The sequence below is a fragment of the Pieris brassicae genome, chromosome 1 (assembly GCF_905147105.1).
Source record: "Pieris brassicae chromosome 1, ilPieBrab1.1, whole genome shotgun sequence".
NCBI classification, from domain to species: Eukaryota; Metazoa; Arthropoda; class Insecta; order Lepidoptera; family Pieridae; genus Pieris; species Pieris brassicae.
This window is the reverse complement of record NC_059665.1, coordinates 10,863,105-10,877,724: the sequence shown is the minus strand read 5'-3', so window position 1 is coordinate 10,877,724 and position 14,620 is coordinate 10,863,105. Positions and strand designations below refer to the sequence as shown.

Genomic DNA, 14,620 nt, shown 5'->3' with positions numbered 1-14,620 from the left:
TACAGTTAATTAACAAATACATTTCTTTCCAATACACAGTTACAATATTATGAACCTACACAGTCATAATAAAAATTACAAAAATTAAAACGAATTTAAAAAGTTCCCTGTGGTGGAGCTTTTAAACTTGTCTTAAAATCTATTTACAGCTTAAATTATGTGATTTTACTTAGCCTACCTTTTTAGTACATACTAACAAGGTAGGCTTACATATAGCTATGCTACACCAGAGACTGTTTGACTGGACTTTTCCGGAATGAAAACTTTTTCGGTTTTTTATGAATATATAAGCCTTAGTTCAAGTCAAATTTCCTTAATTAACAAATAAAATGTAGGAGTTGATAGTATAGAAGCGAAAATTAAGGGTTGTATGTATTTTTGTATTTTGTATCATAAAAAAAATTTTTTTTGGGATGGCCGCATCGTTTACGGGTTTGAAAGATAGAAAGTAGCCGATTCTCAGACTTACTGAATATGCATAAAAACATTCATAAGCATCGGCCGTTACGGAGGAGTATCGGAACACGAACACGAGAATTTTATATATATCTATGTATATTACCTTAAAACTATAGAAAATGGAATACAAAAAACTTAAAATATTTCTATTTGTAACTTAAACTAAAAGTATCCCAATTTATTTGTATTAACGGTATCCGTTTCGTTCCAGGTTTTGTGTCCTGTTCGCCGTCACCGTGCAAAAATGGCGGAACCTGCTTGTCGACGCCACGCGGAGAGTATTTCTGCAAGTAAGTAATGTTTTACAATTTTATTGTTCCAAGTTTTTTAACGATTAATATAATAAAAGACGTAGTTGTAGAATGTAGAATACTGTTTTTTATACTTTAGGAAGCAAATGAAACACGCTAGAAAAGAGCAGATAAAACCCATTTTGGTGCATGCGTTGCCGGCCTTTCAGGGATCCTCCCTCTTTCTTTATACAATTGGAGGCAGCAGTCGATTCCACAGTTAGCTAGATCGCAAAAATTGTGTCATGTTGATGTCTAGGTACTCCTAGATATAGATATTGTCATGATTTACTTTTGTACATATGTCTAGGGATGATATTATTGGTGTTCTTATGTAAACGTATTAAAGTTAAAAAGAAATGCTTTTTTGTCAGAAATAGTTTCAAGACATATTTAAAACACTGCATTTTCCAATAATATCATCTGGATAAATTCAAGAAGAGAACCAGTTCTATATGATTTGAAACATGATTAGACATAGAATTATGAATGTGGTCAAACTAGCAAATTGTGATAGAAAAAGAAGAGAATATGTTTCTTACCAATTCCACTTAGGGTCCATCAAGAGCGTACCAATTCTTAAAAGGCCGGCTACTTGCGAGTCTTCTAGCCATGAGTGTCCATGGGCGGCGGTATCACTCAACATCAGATGAGCCTCTGGTTACACCAAAACCAATAAATTTTTGACATAAGGGAGTCATACTTAGCGCTTCTCGACTCTGAATTGGTCTTTTAGAACTTAGACCCTTATAAGGGCTTATACAGAAGTCGTTGTATGGAATCAGTATGGAAAGGTACGACCTATTAATGTTACCTTTCCTGCTCTGAACTTTTATCGTATCGCCTTATACGTCATTCAGGAACAATACAGCAACTATTTGTTCTCGAATTACATTGTGAAAACAGTGACATTTCGTGAGTTGCGTAACGTGAGTTAGCCAGATATATATTTGTAAAATAACTTATATGTAAGAGAACAGACCGTTTATTATATTTAATTTATTATTTATGTCGGAGCAATGACGCTGTTACCAGCTGCTATTGTCATTATAATGTAGTAACATCAAATTCTAATAAGTTCGTTCATTTGTCTCTCCTATACGAAGAACGCATTTTGGTTAAATGTCCAAATTGAGCATTCTGATAAACGAGCTAGGTCTGGATATTCATGGTTGCTCTTCCCTCTCACTTTAAAAGCGACTTTCGTTTGGTTTTTGTAATTTAATTTGTTTTGTTTAATATTTATATTATCTCTGTGTATGCCTACTTATATATTATTTTATATTGTTTTACCAATGTATCAGTGTGCCGAGCGTTAGCAAGGTTTTATCAATGCAAAAAAACGGTTTTTCATTTGTCAATGTTGCAAGAAATACTGAATAACAGACGTTTTGATAGTTATAGTAATTTCATTCATTTTTATTATCGAGCATTAATTAGTCATTAGATTGTAGATCGTTAATTAGAAATCGCGTTGTAGGAGTATTCTCGTAAAACAGTTTTTAACAATTCAAAAGCTAAACAAATTTAGTAAAGATATTAGGTCAATTTTATAACAACACAATTGAAACAGCTAAAAAGGTACGCAAAAGTAATTATGGACTTGCCTTATCATAATAAATTTAAGAATAAATAATAATAACAGTAATATTACTTGAGAAATGCCCGCGTTATAGGTAGTATTTTTAATTTCTCTTCTACTACGAGAATTAGGATATTTAGACATTAATTGGCCCAATTATCTTCATATAGGTAATATTATCACACTCTAATCTACATACGTCAAAATTTTAAAATACGCTGGCATATACTTACTCGAAAGTAACTTACCTTTACCAGTAGTAATGGTTAGCGGCGGTTAGCTTTGTTTCCATCATTGCGGTGCTCATTAAAATGGTTGCCCAGTATGGAGGTGCCAGATACGGAGGTGAGAGGACCCTCGTTATGTGAGGAATGCTCTGATTACAGCATTTATGCATACAAACATTTTATTAAAGGCTTATTCTGCGTTTTGTCAAACAGTACAGTACAAAAGCGCTCAGATCACGGGCTGTTAACTGCATAAGTATACGATATTTGAAATTGGACAATCATTAGTTCGAAAAAAAATATATTTTTAAAATTCCAGCCAGCTTAGGTCGAACAAAAGCAACAGAGGTTATTACCACAGAGTTTTTATTAAAGGCTGTCATTGTCAAAATTTCACGCAATCAAAATGTTAAATCTCGTCCGTGACAATTTAAAAACCAACATCGATGAGTAATCTTAGACAAAAGATGAATTGATAAGATCCGTGTCGGTGAACTAAATAATGGTGTCCATTTACCGTTAATTTGTTATGTTATATAATTAATTTCACATTATATACATTAAAAAAATAAAAAGAACCTCCTTTTCTCTTAAATTATCGGATTTTTATAGAATAGGGGCAAACGGGCAGGAGTCTCGTCTGATGTTAAGTGATATCATGGACATTCTCAATGCTAGAGGAATCGCGAGTGATTGGCCTTTTAAAAATTGGTACGCTGTTTTGAAGGACCCAAAGTCGAATCGGTTCGGAAATACTTCAGTGGGCAGCTGGTTCCACTAACTTAAACAACGCTGTCAACTTTTAAATTTTACTATTTTTTACGAACAGCGGTACGTTTAGTGTACTTACAAGCATGATAACGGTTTTCCGTGAACAATCAGGAAATATGTATTATTCTTATTATACTGTAAGAATATTAATGGACATAATATGAAAGAGCTGGCAACCACTAACAAAGGCTACACGTAAATGTCGAGGCTATTCAACTTTTGTCACCACGGGCTTAGTGAGAAGACTGAGAAGGACAAAACCATGTAAATTAGTGAATTAGTGTAAGTGCACATTAGTATTAAGTTCTAAGCAGTGGCTAGTGGAAAATATACATATAATATATATAAATATAATAGTACATACACAAGAACAGTATCTTCCCCTTAATAGAGACTGTAAGTAGTGTTATTGGACACTTTGTTGTGTTGAAAATCGTATTTAGCAATCTCCCAATGCCAGATTGCTCGCGAGTGCGTTGCCGGCCTTTTACCTCTCACATTAACTCGTATAAATATTCTATTATACCCTAAATACATTTCTCAAAGATGAAGATTTGTTGCGTAGGTGTTTTATATATATTTAAATGATATAAACATATATCATGATACGATATAAAAAAGCTTTAAAAGTTTAACGACGTCGTAAACTAAATTCTAACAGTTAAACTAACACTTAACAAAATGTCTACGTTTTCACAATCTTTTATATTGCGTTCTTATATGGTTGTCTTGGTTTTGGTACTTTAGGTACATTATTCATTAACTTGGCTGTCGCTGTTTATCACAGCGTAAACACAATTTGAAAGAAAAAGACGCACCTACATACTTGCTTCAGTTGCTAAACATACCTAATGATTATGAGGTAATAACAGAAAGTATAAGATTTCTGTATCTGTTTCCAGTCATTTGTCCTACCATTGGACCTACTATGCCTGACACACGCCGTCGTTTTGGGTCTAAGGCAAGCCGGTTTCCTCACGACGTTTTCCGTCACCGCTGGAACGAATGCTGAATGCGTACATAGAAAGAAATTTCATGGGTGCAGCTGGGGATCAGAGCTACGACCCCAGGGATGAGCGTAGCACGCTGAAGCCACTTGGCCAACACTGCTGTCAAAAGACTCGATTATTTTTTTATTAATAAGGGGTTACTCCATACTTACATTTTTCGTTTGTACGTATTTTTCTTCAGTATTAAATTACGTACCAAATGCTTATTAGGTAATATCATAAAGTATAAGTTAAACAAAATCGCTAAATTATCAAATTTGAAGTTATAGACAAAATACATATTAATAACAAAATACGATGTTAAGTCTAGACTAGAGCTCTGTTAATGAGGTGACTAATTTGTTTCCCGCGAGGATGGCCTAGTTCAGCTCTTCCACTATCTAGACCAGAAATTATTACAGCTAATAAATTGTTCTTTATACAATACATTTGAAGGCTATGCTCTAAGGTTCTCTAGGCATAAGACCTGGAAATTCTGTGCCATTTTCAATTTCCGACATACACACGTTATAGCAGAGAGGGTTCACCAAGAATTGCTAATTGAATTATTCTACGGACTGAAATCGAATCTGATACCTTCGCAATGTCATAAATAAAAAAAAGTATTGTATACGGGGCAATGTCCACGCCACGAATATAACAGATACCATGTCTCTGATAAAATGACGTAGAAAGGGAAACAATCCGGCAGTGCTCCAGTGCTAAGGCCTCAGGGTGCCTGACGGTTACGTCAGGAGGAGAACAACCGTTACTATCAGCGAAAATCCTCTCGAAAAGGCCACACATGACAATGTAATGAAATTAATTAACTGCGTAGATTAAAATACGTTTTTAATTGTTCACTGAACTGACAAAAGGTCTGCTTTTCAGTTCCTATATTATCTGAAAGTGCACCAATATATAGATCCTGACCCAACTCCGCATACAGACTCGCCTGTCTACCATATATGCCAAAAGCGAATTATGTCATATTTCGGCCATACAATGCGAAGCAGAACTTGGAGAAACTGATTGTGGTTAGTAATACAGAAGTCAAAAGACTCGGCCGTTCACCAACCAGCTGGACTGATCAAGCGAAAGACTTATCTGAGAGGCTCTGGACACCGAAAACATATTCCGCTATAATGGTACCTTATAAATGGTACGACTTAATCCAGACATGATTCATTAGTACATCGTGTCACGACAAAAAAGACTATAAATATTCATTACGTCCCCAGAGCACATCGTTAAGAGTTTAGCGTATTGCGAAATATTATAACACAAGGCGTGTACTGTTACATTATACAATTTATTTCTCAGTTGTTGACTAGCTTTGGTTTTATTTATTTCGTCTTCCTACGTCTAACATAAATTATGTACAACAAAAAGAAAATACTAAACATATAGCCAAAGATGGAATACATGAAATACAAAATGGTTCAATTAAAAAAAATGTATATAATTATGAAATACGTTATACTTAATTCGGCTGTATGTACATGAGAGTGTGTGCTCATGATGCAGGCATGAGGTAGGCATATCTCGCGCTATGGATATTCTTAATACTCCTTAAGCATATTCCGCGATAATTTATAGTCAAATAAGCATTTTCTATTTTTGCTGATGTTATTTATGATAATTTGTAAACATTTGATTATGTAGTAGAACTTATCTTGATCCGTAGTGGACTTATGAAAAAGTCATTGTTATGACGACTGTTTTTACCGGGCACTGCATTATTTTCGAACCAATTCGACTAAACCTTCAAGAGCTTAACAATACTTAAAAGACAACGTACTCGCAAGCCCTCTGTGTCCATGGGCGGTATTGCTTAACATCAGATGGGCCTCCTTCCGTATGCCCCGTTCTATAACTAAAAACCATAATTAGTAAAGCAACGCCATTTTGATTTCCGGTCTTATTTTATGGAAAATAAATACGTTCGTAAAACACGGCTGTCAAAACCCGGACCCAAATTGTACGAAACTGACGAAATGTTATGTAGCTTCGTTTGCATACTTGTCCTTGTCCTTATTATGTTATAAACGAAATAAAATCTATTTATATATTATCTTGAAACAGTGTTGGTTACCTCTGCAGTAGTCAGCTTCACACGGCGCTTGCGCAAGTGAAAGCCGATGAGTGGCCAAATGTAGCAAGGACAGTTGAGTAATTTCAGTTTAGATTTAAGTGTCGCACTTTTAACTGAATTACAGCGATGACCATTTAGAAGACGTGGTCGGAATGATGAGCGAACGAGAGTTGAATACATAATAATGCATAACTTTGCTGCTAGAGTTCCGAACGCAACTTGATATGAATTTTAAAAACACAATTTTTCACGCGAATTTCTCAATGCAATATGCACAGTGATAAATATGATAAAATATAATAATAATAATAATTAATAGCTATTAGAATTCCGCGTTAAAATAATTTACTTTTTATCCTTCGAAAGACCAAAACAGTAGGTTATCAATGTATAATTGGTTATTTCGTCAACAATCCTTGATAATTTCAAGTGAATTTGAACTATTTTGGGAAACAATAATAAAGCCACTTTTATTGCATAATTTTAAAAATTATAAATCAAATGGGTTTGTAATTATACTCTTAATCTACGGTTATTATTGGCATTTCCATTCGTATCCTGAATTTTTTAGGTTCTATTCTTAGCTTCCTCCATCCATTTCTCCTCAAAACCCATTATATGTCGTCAGCCCATCGCTTTTGTGGTCTTACCACGTTTCTTTTTCCTGGAAGACATATATTAAAGTAAAGAAAAAATATATATTCTCGTTTATTTTCTTCGTTACTTATAAAAAGGATGTGATCTCTATTTTAGGCGGTGATTCTCTCAAATTACACCTTACGTAATGCACTTATAGCTAATGGGTTTTTAATAAAGGAGGCTAACATAGTCATATTCATGCCTTCAAGAATTGGGTTAAGAATTTCTATATATATTATTACTTACGACCTAACATGAAAACATGAAATGAAACATACAATATATTATTTATTCACAAATACATACATTACTAAGCCACTATAATGTCGAAAAAAATATAATAGTTAATACATAAGATACACAATATCACTACTGTAAAATATAATCTATACATAGACTATATAATCTATACTATATCTACTCAACAAATTACCAACCCAAACTAGTCATCTTTAAGTACTTACTAACTACAAAACCAAGTCTTAGTTTTCTTTCCATGATCAGTCTCCATACATGGATATTTTATGCTGGTTTCTTTACCTAGAAATCTTCGAACTCACGACTACAGTGTTGATAGTCGCGGGTAACCACTGTGCTAACATATAACGTAATATATAAGATATAAAATTCAGTACCTAATGTGTATGTCAGTATAAATATAAGTAGTACAGCCTTGAAGGCTTTTTATCGAATATCTTTTGTCCCTATAAGTTTGTTTTGTATTTGACTATTTCAAAAAGATAATAAGATCCACTTCCACAAATTCGTTTTGAGATGACTCGGCACTGAGCGTGAGAACTGCATTTTCCGTCTTTCGTCTTATAGATTTTTATCATTAGCTTTTTGTCTCATTTAGTTAAGTATCCTACTTTTATCTTTTATAAAAAAATAATATTTTTACAACAATACTCACTAACTCCGCTGGCTCTGGCTCCGAAATGAGAATCTTCCAGCGCTCTCTGTCCTGTACCTCCCGCCAATGGGTGGCTTTCAGCCGCAGGAGTTCCTTCTCTACTCTGTCTATCCAGCGGTACCTAGGCCGACCACATAATGAGATACATTTTGGTAATAACGAGCGATACATATTACATATTGTACTCGTAATCGAAGTAAGCATTACTCAAATTTAGTGAGAGTGAAATATGTCCGTGGCGTCATTCGAAATATTAAGTCTTGTTCGTTCTTAAAATATATAATTAATCATTAGAGTCAACTTCATCAAGGGCGTCGTGGCAGAATGTAAAATTCTACCCACATCACCTCGACGTCCGCCGTTCCACAACTGAGCCTTTTTAAGGTAGTTTATGCAGCGCACCATCAGTTTGTGGAACCAGTTGCCCACTGAAGTGTCTCCAAACCAATTCGACTTAAGGTCGCGATGAAAAAAGCGTACTGTTCTACATAAGCTTCTGAGTCCCGTTACTTCTCATATTATTAAAAACATATAACTTTTGTATGATCCAAAGTATATATTTAACATTCATAACTCATAAGAATTTCCATCACTGAAATTAAAGGGTTTAAACTCGAAAACGAAAACTCGCCGCCAGAAAAAGCAAAAACTAATAAAAGATAATATACCCATTCAATGTTATGCGATGTCTCGGAATCGGCCGCTTTGATGGACTCGATTTTGTGATTACATAAATGACGGTTTACATCTGAGGCTCCTAAAAGCTTTGCTTCGTACGTGACAATGGGGCGATGATTTTTACAATTATTATTCTATAAGGATATATTGATATAAAGCTCAAATGCTTTTTGTGTCTATATATTTGTTTGACAAAGAATATTTTTAGAGGCTATTTCTTAAACATTTCAAACAAACTAACCGTTAATATCACTAGGACGAAAATATTAATATATACGCTACAGTTAAATGTCCCTTTGATGGAAGAAATACGCTCAGCCATTGCTCCATCATCACCGGCAATAGGGCTTCCAGCGCACTAGACATGAAGAAAATCAGTTACACAATAAAAAATACATGATGCCTCGTAGATAAAATTGAGACCAATTCTAGTACTGCATTACTATAAATACACGATGAAAGATTTTACATAATAAAGATTGTCGATAAATTTCAAGTAATTCGTCCATGTATCAAAAGTTTTAAAACTCATCTTTGCATACGACAAATGGTCGATCAACCCGAACGAAACGAGTTTTATGAACAAGCGATCATGAGTCTTAAGTGCTCCGGAATCTCATAATAACCCTAAAGCGTGTAGTTTTTTTATTAATAATACTTGGAACGATAAAAGGTTTAAAATTATATGCAATATTAGTCAGTTGTCACGATGTATTTAGGTAAAAAGCCTATTTTTACCTAAATGACCTTACCAAAATGATTTTTTATCTTTCTCTTTGTCAAATAGTCAAATTGTCAGTCTCCCAGGCCCAATGGAAGACACTAATATTCTTAGGATGAAAGCAATTCAACCATTATTTTAAATTGGGAGGGATTCTTTAAAAATACAACCAAAACATTGGAATTTCTCCTTTGAATCCGTCGGCAAGTTTCTGGGTTATTATGGACCGGTCTGAGCGAATTTGAACAATACCTTACCTGAATAGTTTAGAAGACGAATCATAGACTCTAAAATGCGAATTCGATCGGCGATGACAATGGGAAGACGTTGTTTTTCTAATTTCTTTATAGGCAAATATGCGTAACAAAATTATGTTTTTTGTTTCGTATATCGTTTAAACATGCAAACTGTTTTGGCTTGGTCTATGTGTAGCTATAAGATTATATATAAACAAGACATTTGTATGTACAGTACATTTTGCTCTCTCAGGCTTTCTTAGTTTTATAAGCGTGGTTATTTCCTAAAACGTCGGAGTTACGGCCCGAGAGTATAGCCAGACGCACTCTCTTCAACTGTTACATTGCATTCATTCGTTACATAGCAATTAACATTTTATTATTTCAATTATATTCTTTTGTAGTACGCGAGTATTTAATGTGGAGTAAAACAAAAATCCTATATTATTTAAGGAATCCCGTTTACTTTCAGAAGGTATATAAATATAAAATTACAAATCCTTTTTAATGAAAATCTTTAAGTTCAAATGTTAGAGCTTTATTGTTATTCACGTAAATAATGGCGTTATCTACTAGTAATGGTACATAAACACAATTTAGACCCAAGTTCATATCTTAATGGTCTTTGCCCTTTACCATATACGGTTTGCGAGTTGTCATATGTCCTTTTGGCCCATGCAAATATTATGGTCCTTGGTCTAATAATTTTAAATAGCCATTTACATAAATAGAATGGCTCAAATACAAGTTTTACTGGACATCATCGGGTATTTAAATTTTAATAATAAAATGTTCTAGGTTATGATTTTTTGGTTTGAAGTTTTTAAAATTATAAAATAGATATCGATCTTTACTAAAATTATCAAAAACTTATTATATTTTTAGACAGTATTTATTAACCTATATAGTTATAATAATAATTATAAAATTTCATAAAAGAAAATTAAAACAAATTCAAAAAGTTTGTGCCAGTGTGCCTTCAAGGCCGGCATTTTTATTGACAAAATAGATTTGATTTAAGTATTTTACTTATAAATATTTTATTTTATATTATACATAATTTTTATTGTTTGGTTTTGTGTCTTATAACTTGTTTTAATAGACAAACAGTTCGTTTAAATATGGCTGACAAGGCCACACACATTTATGTTAGTGAAAGGACGAGATTAGATGAATTATTGTTAGTAATTAACTAATATTATTATGATAATTTTGTATCAATGTGTTCTCCATGCAATGGCTTTACGATTCGATTTCCTATTTGTTTCGTTACATATTAAATAGTTTTTCGTATCTTAATGGAGCTGGAGTCATCGGGGGCTTTGTGAATCGAAAGAAGGATTCCTTTTGTGTCTTTTTATAATTTAGTAATTGTATACCTAAAACTTTTTACCGACGTGTTTCGTTTCGTTATGTAAGTGCCGTTCAAGTAATACGTAAGCAGATTTACTGCAATTTATCACCCCAGCAAAAGTGAGCAAAGCTCTCAAAAATAATAGTACAAATCCTCGAAAATGCATTTCGTTTTCAAGCAGAGACAATGTGTCGGTAATATGTGTAAAAAAGTAAATACTATTGACGTAGTGACCAAATAAGAAAATCAACGACCCCTTGCCCCCTATAGTGCTTACGTAATACTTGAACGACCCCTTATCGTCATCCAGCTATCTCGCCATGTCCAGGTGTCACTAAGATTTAGGCATAGTCGCCAGCCATTGGTGACAGATGTTAATCATTAACGAATTAACCGTCAACTACTCAAAAAAAGTTTTCGAGTTATATTCAATGCACATGATGTTAAATTGTTTATGTACGAACATGTTATATCTAATCAACGTAGGTTTAAAATATTGGTGCTATTTTTGTCCTAATATTTTTGTTGGAGAGTTTGCTTGAACGTGCTAAAACGGAATCTCATTATGCTCTTCTTACGTTTTTTTTCTTCCTTTTCTTGCTCCCATTGTAATACCTCTTTATTGTTTTATCGAAGAAGGCAACCAGTATCACATGACGACGAGCCCAGCTAGTTACGGAGATAAACCACAGTAAATATTACAAATTATGCATATGTAACATTTTTAATACAAAAACCACTAAATATTATCACCAAAACACTTTTATATGATTATAGATCTATTGTAGAGTTAGTGTTTACTAATAAACGTGGTAAATACTTTAGAATTGCATCATCAGACTGGACAATTTATCTCTTGTTGTCTCGACATGTTTGATAGCGACAGTTGTTTCCTATTTTGTTCGAATTAGGTTCAAATTAAAGTTAACATCATGTTCTTTATTTGATAGTTTAATTGTTTCTCTACATGTATATTAAGATAATGAACTACATGTATAACATACTCGTAACTGTGAAAGATATCTTGGTTCAGATCGTGCTTTGTTTCAAATTCCTCATATCAACACCAGCTATGCAAAAAATTGTTTTGTATCGCGCATCCCGGACATACAACGACCAATATTTAAGCCTTGACTTGTTTAATCTATCGCGGAATATGCTCAAGCAGTATTAACAATATCGATAGCAGTAAACCTGCATCATGTGCACACCCACACACCCTCACGTAGACACACACATGTCAGTCGAATTAGGTTTTACTTAGTTAAGTGTATTGAATATTTTTTATTGATTTTTTTGCTTTTGTAAAAGTTTGAACATTTTTGTGATATTATTCCATCTTTGGACATATGTTACAACGCAACTGTATATATATGTAATCCTCAACTCCAACGACATAGCCACTAACTGCTGAAATCCTACATTTGTCATATATATAGACAGTTTAATAAATTCAAATAATGGTAAATTGTCATTTTACCTTTAAAATCAATACATATTTATCGAATTGGCCATCTGTACTCTGATGGCCATATCAAAGTTGAGTCGAGCTTAATGAGAACTGAGCTTTGCCCTATATGGCATTCGTTTGTTGCGAAGCAATCGACAATTTCTGTATCAGATCCTTTTGTTGCTAACGATCAGCATTTACTGATCTCCAACATTCAACAATTCTCAAAGATTGAAAATTACATAAATTTCGTTCAGAAAATGTTTCCATTTTTTTAACACATACACTTGTTACGTTTTTATAAACGTACCTAACTCTTATGAGTATACTGCTTAAATTCCGGCAACACACCCCCTAAAATGAGTATCCATGGGCTGCTATGACTGCCTTTTATGGGCGTCCCATAGGCTCGTTTTCCCCTATAAAATAAAATAAAAGCTGAAAATCCAGCGTTGAATTAGTAAAAAAATCCTATTAGTTTGGTATCTGTATGGTTAAAAATCCTTAAATTTTACTTTACAAAGAATGAACCAGTACCAATCCGTCACAAATATTCGTGTCGTATATAGAGTTAGACGTATTCTGCGCCTAGTTACGCTCAACTGAGAAACGTTTTATCTTACAAACATGACTCAATGTTGCTGAACTTACATTTCCCGGTAAAAAAGTTGACCGTGAACCATGCGCCATTACTTTTGTGTTTACACGGGTCACACTATCATAATCCAAATCTTGATGACAATGTGGGCAATAAACTAAAACCGACACGACCAGATCTGCCAAACCCAAATGCACCTTATTTTAAACCGATAAGGTTCAAGAATTGGTAGATTATGATGCTTTTCATGTGTGAACACCTGCGACTATCGCGATGCAGTGAAGCACGTCTGGGCTCGACCGTCATACTTTATCTCCGAAGCTTTTAATGGTCTACTATTCTTTGGTCCACTACGATCACGACGGTACTATTGGTTGATTTTTGTGGCGATACAAGGCAATTACGTGCTGTATAACTTGGTAAATAAGTTTGATCAAGTCTGATGCCGGATGTTTGGTGTATTTGTGCTATTTTTATTTCTATTTGACCTTGTGTTTGTGTCATCCTTTAACCCAGCATTGGAGTCTCAACAATGTCAAAATAAAAAGATAGGCATTATGTGTTCATTGCATATTTTAGTTGTATTCACTTATCACCAGGTTGGTCTCTTGGTCTATATAATCACAATCATTATTCAAATAACACGAAGCATGAATCAGTTTCATTAGGGAATGATAAATGGGTACATTAACCGTTCATTGAGAATTTAAAGCATAACACAGCCCGTGTAAACCACCCACAAGAGTGTTGTAGCCATTCTCATACTTTACAGGTTTAGCTATCAATCTAACATTACAACATGTACAATCATTTATTCAGATAATGAAACAACAAAATACATTGATTCGGGTTAAAACTTTAGTCATTTTTATTTTTAATGACACCTTATAATTCTAAAAACTTACAACGAATTTTGTGATGTTTTCGTTACGAATTTTATTAGTTTTTATCAACTCGAATGTATACAATACGAGCCCATTCTGTTGACTTCGAATATGGCTTCCAAGTTTGATGATGTTGCCGTCCGCCTCAATGATACAATTTCATTTTTGTTTGTTCTTTCTTTAGTCCTGTTTTAACTGTCCATCTACTTTGCATAAAGCTTTGAAGCAATTTATTATCGTAAGTTAGACAAGCCTTTGTGTGCTGTCTTATTGTTAAGCGAAATGAAACCTCATCCGTCTATCATTCTTAATGGTAAATGGTCGTTACTGTCAACGCATTTTTCGCTTTATTTTAATACACTTGCATTATTATATATCAAGTCATTAAGTGATGTAAATCGCAGTACATGTTCTGTTAGTTTTGATGATTAAAAAACTTTCTCTATTACGATGCCGATCCGTTTTGTCTATTAGATAGATGAAGAATTTTTAAGTTGCCATACATGACTCTCTGACCTAAGGCTACGTGCCCCTTATTATAAGGCCTTATAGTTAATTACAATATCTACGTAATACAGAGATATCCTAGGCGGTACGGAAAAAAACCTTTGAGGTGGTTCATTAATAATTTGTATTTTAACGATAACTTCACTAAAGCATAAATAAAAAGGCAAAAATTCTTGCGTGACGAATTACCGTCGTCGCGACGCTGGCCCGTGACAAAAAACAAACTT

The 14,620-nt window shown here is 33.8% G+C and overlaps 1 protein-coding gene across 3 annotated transcripts in view; it reads left to right on the top strand.

Annotated features, from left to right (window-relative positions):
• The window catches only part of LOC123716581 (neurogenic locus Notch protein), a 114,719-nt gene that overhangs the window by 35,914 nt on the left and 64,185 nt on the right, over nucleotides 1-14,620 (top strand). For all 3 annotated transcript variants that reach the window (XM_045672406.1, XM_045672415.1, XM_045672398.1), the window contains exon 2: nucleotides 671-749. In XM_045672406.1, coding sequence (XP_045528362.1) covers nucleotides 671-749 — 79 coding nt within the window. The remainder of the gene's footprint in view (nucleotides 1-670; nucleotides 750-14,620) is intronic.